We start from the raw sequence: 7,500 nt of genomic DNA, 5'->3' as shown, positions 1-7,500 counted from the left end.
CATTATATTGAGTGATAGCCACATCTACACAGCAGGAGTCTGTAAAAAGGAGCAGTGTAGAGCATTACGTTACAGCAGTAGGAGAGAGAGAGATAGAGAAAGGAGAGAGAGGGGAGGAAGAGAGGGGGGAGGGGGAGGAGAGAGAGGGGGGGTGAGAGGGGGGAGGGGGAGGATAGAGAAGGAGGGTGGAGGAGAGATAGAGAAAAGCAGAGAAAGCAACAGAGAGAAAGAGAGAGGGAGGGGGAGGAGAGAGAGGGAGGGGGGAGGAGAGAGGGGGGAGGGGGAGGAGAGCGAGGGGGGGTGAGAGAGAGAGAGAAAAGCAGAGAAAGCAACAGAGAGAAAGAGAGAGGGAGGGGGAGGAGAGAGAGTATGTATTCATTTTTCTGACATGACACAGTACTGAAATCTATAGGTCTAAAAGAGTCTAAAAATAACCTTCTACACCACATGAATATTAAAAAATACAGTTTGTGACCGAGTGGCGTAGCGGTCTACCGAGTGGCGTAGCGGTCTACCGAGTGGCGTAGCGGTCTACCGAGTGGCGTAGCGGTCTACCGAGTGGCGTAGCGGTCTACCGAATGGCGCAGCGGTCTACCGAGTGGCGTAGCGGTCTACCGAGTGGAGCAGCGGTCTACCGAGTGGCGTAGCGGTCTACCGAGTGGCGTAGCGGTCTACCGAGTGGCGCAGCGGTCTACCGAGTGGCGCAGCGGTCTACCGAGTGGCGCAGCGGTCTACCGAGTGGCGCAGCGGTCTACCGAGTGGCGCAGCGGTCTACCGAGTGGCGCAGCGGTCTACCGAGTGGCGTAGCGGTCTACCAAGTGGCGTAGCGGTCTAAGGCACTGCATTGCAGTGCTTGAGGCATCACCACAGACCCGGGTTCGATCCCAGGCAGTGTTAGATCCGGCCGTGACCGGGAGTCCCATTGGGCGGCGCACAATTGGCCCAGTGTCATCTGGGTTTGGGGAGGGTTTGGCCGGGGGGGGGGGGTTGGCCGGGGGGGGGTTTACTTGGCTCATCACGCTCTAGTGACTCGTTGTGGCGGGCCGGGCTCCTGCAGGCTGACATCGGTCGTCAGTTGAACAGTGTTTCCTCTGGCACAGCTTCCGGGTTCAGCGGTTGGGTGTTAAGGGGCGCGGTTTGGCGGGTCATGTTTCAGATGACGCATGACTTGACCTTCGCCTCTCCATCGGGGAGACAAGATCGTAATTGGATCGAAATTGGGTATAAAATAACCCCCCCCCCAATTTCGGTTTGAAACTGAGGCTTGAGGTGGAGCCTTAAGACTGTAGGGTTGAGGATGGAGAAAGGGCTCGAGGTGGACCCTTAAGACTGTAGGGTTGAGGCTGAAGAAAGGGCTCGAGGTGGACCCTTATGACTGTAGGGTTGAGGCTGAAGAAAGGGATCGAGGTGGACCCTTAAGACTGTAGGGTTGAGGCTGAAGAAAGGGCTCGAGGTGGACCCTTAAGACTGTAGGGTTGAGGCTGAAGAAAGGGCTCGAGGTTGACACTTAAGACTGTAGAGTTGAGGCTGAAGAAAGGGCTCGAGGTGGGGCCTTAAGACTGTAGGGTTGAGGCTGAAGAAAGGGCTCGAGGTGGAGCCTTATGACTGTAGGGTTGAGGCTGAAGAAAGGGCTTGAGTTGGACCCTTAAGACTGTAGGGTTGAGGCTGAAGAAAGGGCTCGAGGTGGAGCCTTACGACTGTAGGGGTGAGGCTGAAGAAAGGACTCGAGGTGGACCCTTAAGACTGTAGGGTTGAGGCTGAAGAAAGGGCTCGAGGTGGACACTTATGACTGTAGGGTTGAGGCTGAAGAAAGGGCTCGAGGTGGACCCTGAAGACTGTAGGGTTGAGGCTGAAGAAAGGGCTCGAGGTGGACCCTTAAGACTGTAGGATTGAGGCTGAAGAAAGGAATCGAGGTGGACCCTTAAAACTGTAGGGTTGAGGCTGAAGAAAGGGCTCGAGGTGGACCCTTAAGACTGTAGGGTTGAGGCTGAAGAAAGGGCTCGAGCAAGCAAGGGTTTGAGATTGGTTTGGAGCTGTAGCTGAGAGACCGAGGCCGGGGTTGAGGCTAGAGCTGGGGTAAGGATGGGGGCTAGAGCTGGGGTAAGGGATGAGGCTAGAGCTGGGGTAAGGGATGAGGCTAGAGCTGGGGTAAGGGATGAGGTTAGGGCTGGGGTAAGGGATGAGGTTAGAGCTGGGGTAAGGGATGAGGCTAGAGCTGGGGTAAGAGTTGAGGTTAGAGCTGGGGTAAGGGATGAGGCTAGAGCTGGGGTAAGAGTTGAGGTTAGAGCTGGGGTAAGGGATGAGGCTAGAGCTGGGGTAAGGGATGAGGCTAGAGCTGGGGTAAGGGATGAGGTTAGAGCTGGGGTAAGGGATGAGGCTAGAGCTGGGGTAAGAGTTGAGGTTAGAGCTGGGGTAAGGGATGAGGCTAGAGCTGGGGTAAGAGTTGAGGTTAGAGCTGGGGTAAGGGATGAGGCTAGAGCTGGGGTAAGGGATGAGGCTAGAGCTGGGGTAAGGGTTGAGGCTAGAGCTGGGGTAAGGGTTGAGGTTAGAGCTGGAGTAAGGGATGAGGCTAGAGCTGGGGTAAGGGATGAGGCTAGAGCTGGGGTAAGGGTTGAGGCTAGAGCTGGGGTAAGGGATGAGGTTAGAGCTGGGGTAAGGGATGAGGTTAGAGCTGGGGTAAGGGATTAGGCTAGAGCTGGGGTAAGGGATGAGGTTAGAGCTGGGGTAAGGGATGAGGTTAGAGCTGGGGTAAGGGATGAGGTTAGAGCTGGGGTAAGGGATGAGGTTAGAGCTGGGGTAAGGGATGAGGTTAGAGCTGGGGTAAGGGATGAGGTTAGAGCTGGGGTAAGGGATGAGGTTAGAGCTGGGGTAAGGGATGAGGCTAGAGCTGGGGTAAGACTTGAGGCTAGAGCTGGGGTAAGGGATGAGGTTAGAGCTGGGGTAAGAGTTGAGGTTAGAGCTGGGGTAAGGGATGAGGCTAGAGCTGGGGTAAGAGTTGAGGTTAGAGCTGGGGTAAGAGTTGAGGCTAGAGCTGGGGTAAGGGATGAGGCTAGAGCTGGGGTAAGAGTTGAGGCTAGAGCTGGGGTAAGGGATGAGGCTAGAGCTGGGGTAAGGGATGAGGCTAGAGCTGGGGTAAGGGATGAGGTTAGAGCTGGGGTAAGGGATGAGGTTAGAGCTGGGGTAAGACTTGAGGCTAGAGCTGGGGTAAGGGATGAGGTTAGAGCTGGGGTAAGGGATGAGGCTAGAGCTGGGGTAAGACTTGAGGCTAGAGCTGGGGTAAGGGATGAGGTTAGAGCTGGGGTAAGGGATGAGGCTAGAGCTGGGGTAAGAGTTGAGGCTAGAGCTGGGGTAAGGGATGAGGCTAGAGCTGGGGTAAGGGATGAGGCTAGAGCTGGGGTAAGGGATGAGGCTAGAGCTGGGGTAAGAGTTGAGGTTAGAGCTGGGGTAAGGGATGAGGTTAGAGCTGGGGTAAGGGTTGAGGCTAGAGCTGGGGTAAGGGATGAGGTTAGAGCTGGGGTAAGGGATGAGGCTAGAGCTGGGGTAAGGGATGAGGTTAGAGCTGGGGTAAGGGATGAGGTTAGAGCTGGGGTAAGGGATGAGGTTAGAGCTGGGGTAAGGGATGAGGCTAGAGCTGGGGTAAGAGTTGAGGTTAGAGCTGGGGTAAGGGATGAGGTTAGAGCTGGGGTAAGGGATGAGGCTAGAGCTGGGGTAAGGGTTGAGGTTAGAGCTGGGGTAAGGGATGAGGCTAGAGCTGGGGTAAGGGATGAGGCTAGAGCTGGGGTAAGGGATGAGGCTAGAGCTGGGGTAAGAGATGAGGTTAGAGCTGGGGTAAGGGATGAGGCCAGAGCTGGGGTAAGGGATGAGGCTAGAGCTGGGGTAAGGGTTGAGGCTAGAGCTGGGGTAAGGGATGAGGCTAGAGCTGGGGTAAGGGATGAGGCTAGAGCTGGGGTAAGGATGGAGGTTAGGGCTGTATGTTTATTGTTATTTGTTTCACAGTTTCAAGATGGGATCTTACCTCTTGTCTGGGGGTGGGGGTCTGGGTGGGCCTTTGGTTGGGGTTGAGGCTGGAGCTGTACTTGTAGCTGACACTACAGGTCTGGGTAGAGAAGGGTCTTGAGGCCTTGGGGCTGTAGCTGGACCTGGAGTTGGGACTGTTGAGGCTGTATCTGGGGCTCCAGGAGGGGTAGGGGAAGGGGTCGGACCTCCAGGAGGGGTAGGGGAAGGGGTCAGACCTCCAGGAGGGGTAGGGGAAGGGGTCGAACCTCCAGGAGGGGTAGGGGAGGGGGTCAGGGGGCAGGGTGAGGGGCCGTCCACCATGATGGACGACAGAGGCTGCTGGGCCATGGAGGCACGGTGCTCTTCTACCAGAGACGAGGGGATGAATGTCACACTGTGGAGTGAAAGGTGAGAGAGAAATAACGAGAGAGAGAGAGAGAGAGAGAGAGAGAGAGAGAGAGAGAGAGAGAGAGAGAGAGAGAGAGAGTGTGAGAGAGAGGGAAATAACGAGAGAGAGGAAAAGATAGAGAGAAAGAGAAATATAAAAAGAGAGGGAGCGAGAGAGAGAAAGAGAGATAGAGAGAGAGAGAGGTGAGCGAGTGAGTTGATAGAGAGAGACGTAGTTAATGTAGGTATGTGTCTGTGTTTGTGTCATTTAGACAAACGTCTTAAGATAGTTAAAAACTAGAAAATAATGTAGCTGTCATTACAAACATACTGCAATGATGAGGTGATGGAGCTGTTGGAGCTGTCATTACAAACATACTACAATGATGATGTGTTGGAGCTGTCATTACAAACATACTGCAATGATGAGGTGATGGAGCTGTTGGAGCTGTCATTACAAACATACTACAATGATGATGTGTTGGAGCTGTCATTACAAACATACTGCAATGATGATGTGTTGGAGCTGTCATTACAAACATACTGCAATGATGATGTGTTGGAGCTGTCATTACAAACATACTGCAATGATGATGTGTTGGAGCTGTCATTACAAACATACTGCAATGATGATGTGTTGGAGCTGTCATTACAAACATACTGCAATGATGATGTGTTGGAGCTGTCATTACAAACATACTGCAATGATGAGGTGTTGGAGCTGTCATTACAAACATACTGCAATGATGATGTGTTGGAGCTGTCATTACAAACATACTGCAATGATGATGTGTTGGAGCTGTCATTACAAACATACTGCAATGATGATGTGTTGGAGCTGTCATTACAAACATACTGCAATGATGATGTGTTGGAGCTGTCATTACAAACATACTGCAATGATGATGTGTTGGAGCTGTCATTACAAACATACTGCAATGATGATGTGTTGGAGCTGTCATTACAAACATACTGCAATGATGAGGTGTTGGAGCTGTCATTACAAACATACTGCAATGATGAGGTGTTGGAGCTGTTGGAGCTGTCATTACAAACATACTGCAATGATGAGGTGTTGGAGCTGTCATTACAAACATACTGCAATGATGATGTGTTGGAGCTGTCATTACAAACATACTGCAATGATGATGTGTTGGAGCTGTCATTACAAACATACTGCAATGATGATGTGTTGGAGCTGTCATTACAAACATACTGCAATGATGATGTGTTGGAGCTGTCATTACAAACATACTGCAATGATGATGTGTTGGAGCTGTCATTACAGACATACTGCAATGATGATGTGTTGGAGCTGTCATTACAAACATACTACAATGATGATGTGTTGAATGAGGGTCAGCAGATGCCTGTCAGATTATAATAAGATACTAACTTAACGACCACGGACAACACAGACCTGTGTGATTATAATACATACAGCTAGACTAACTTAACGACCACAGACAACACAGACCTGTGTGATTATAATACATACAGCTATACTAACTTAACGACCACGGACAACACAGACCTGTGTGATTATAATACATACAGCTTGACTAACTTAACGACCACGGACAACACAGACCTGTGTGATTATAATACATACAGCTATACTCACTCATAACAGCAGCACTGATCAGCAGAAGGAGACCTAAAATATACATAAAATATAGATACTGGATATTAAAGGATACTGGACATTAAAATATACTGGACAATAAAGGATAATAAAGGATACTGGATATTAAAGGATATTAAAGGATATTAAAGGATACTGGATATTAAAGGATACTGGATATTAAAGGATGTTAAAGGATACTGGATATTAAAGGATACTGGATATTAAAGGATACTGGATATTAAAGGATATTAAAGGATACTGGATATTAAAGGATACTGGATATTAAATGATACTGGATATTAAAGGATATTAAAGGATACTGGATATTAAAGGATACTGGATATTAAAGGATACTGGATATTAAAGGATATTAAAGGATACTGGATATTAAAGGATACTGGATATTAAAGGATACTGGATATTAAAGGATATTAAAGGATACTGGATATTAAAGGATACTGGATATTAAAGGATTCTGGATATTAAAGGATACTGGATATTAAAGGATACTGGATATTAAAGGATACTGGATATTAAAGGATATTAAAGGATACTGGATATTAAAGGATACTGGATATTAAAGGATATTAAAGGATATTAAAGGATACTGGATATTAAAGGATACTGGATATTAAAGGATATTAAAGGATATTAAAGGATACTGGATATTAAAGGATATTAAAGGATTCTGGATATTAAAGGATACTGGATATTAAAGGATACTGGATATTAAAGGATACTGGATATTAAAGAACTCGGACAGACAGGAGAGTTTGGATTCAGAGTTTTGGTTCTGAGGGTGTGACCCGGTCAACTCATATTAGAACCTATAACAGAACGCCTCTCTATCACAGCTCCAGCCACAGTGTTGGTCAGGTCAGGTTGGTGGTTGGTGTGAATGTGTGTATATACAGCAGCCTGTGGGTGTGTGTGTGTGTGTGTTACCTCATATCTGGCTCTGTAACAGAGTGTCTCCTCAGCATGGCTCTGCACATAGCGTTGGTCAGGTTGGTGGTGGGTTCTCCGTTCACAGCCAGGATAGTGTCTCCTACGCCCAGCCTCCCATCCTGACTGACAGACCCTCCACGGACCACTGACCGGATCAACATCCCTGAGCCGTCCTTTATAGCACTCACTGTCATACCTGTTAACACACACAGGTATACCTGTAGTCACACTACAACACACACACACACACACACACACACACACACACACACACACACACACACACACACACACACACACACACCTCTAGTCACACTACAACACACATATACCTGTAGTCACACTACAACACACACCTCTAGTCACACTACAACACACATATACCTGTAGTCACACTACAACACACACACCTGTAGTCACACTACAACACACACACCTCTAGTCACACTACAACACATATACCTCTAGTCACACTACAACACACATACCTGTAGTCACACTACAACACACATACCTGTAGTCACACTACAACACACACACAC

The 7,500-nt window shown here is 49.0% G+C and overlaps 1 protein-coding gene across 1 annotated transcript in view; it reads right to left on the bottom strand.

The window, feature by feature from the left end:
• The window catches only part of LOC129842069 (multiple PDZ domain protein-like), a 111,630-nt gene that overhangs the window by 42,563 nt on the left and 61,567 nt on the right, over positions 1–7,500 (bottom strand). The window contains exons 15-17 of the mRNA XM_055910460.1: positions 6,956–7,154; positions 6,008–6,040; positions 4,016–4,390 (exon numbers count right to left, since the gene is read on the bottom strand). Of these exons, the coding sequence (XP_055766435.1) occupies positions 4,016–4,390; positions 6,008–6,040; positions 6,956–7,154 (607 nt within the window). The remainder of the gene's footprint in view (positions 1–4,015; positions 4,391–6,007; positions 6,041–6,955; positions 7,155–7,500) is intronic.

Source organism: Salvelinus fontinalis, unplaced genomic scaffold, assembly GCF_029448725.1.
Source record: "Salvelinus fontinalis isolate EN_2023a unplaced genomic scaffold, ASM2944872v1 scaffold_0010, whole genome shotgun sequence".
Lineage (NCBI taxonomy): Eukaryota > Metazoa > Chordata > Actinopteri > Salmoniformes > Salmonidae > Salvelinus > Salvelinus fontinalis.
This window is presented reverse-complemented; position numbering and strand designations above follow the sequence as displayed.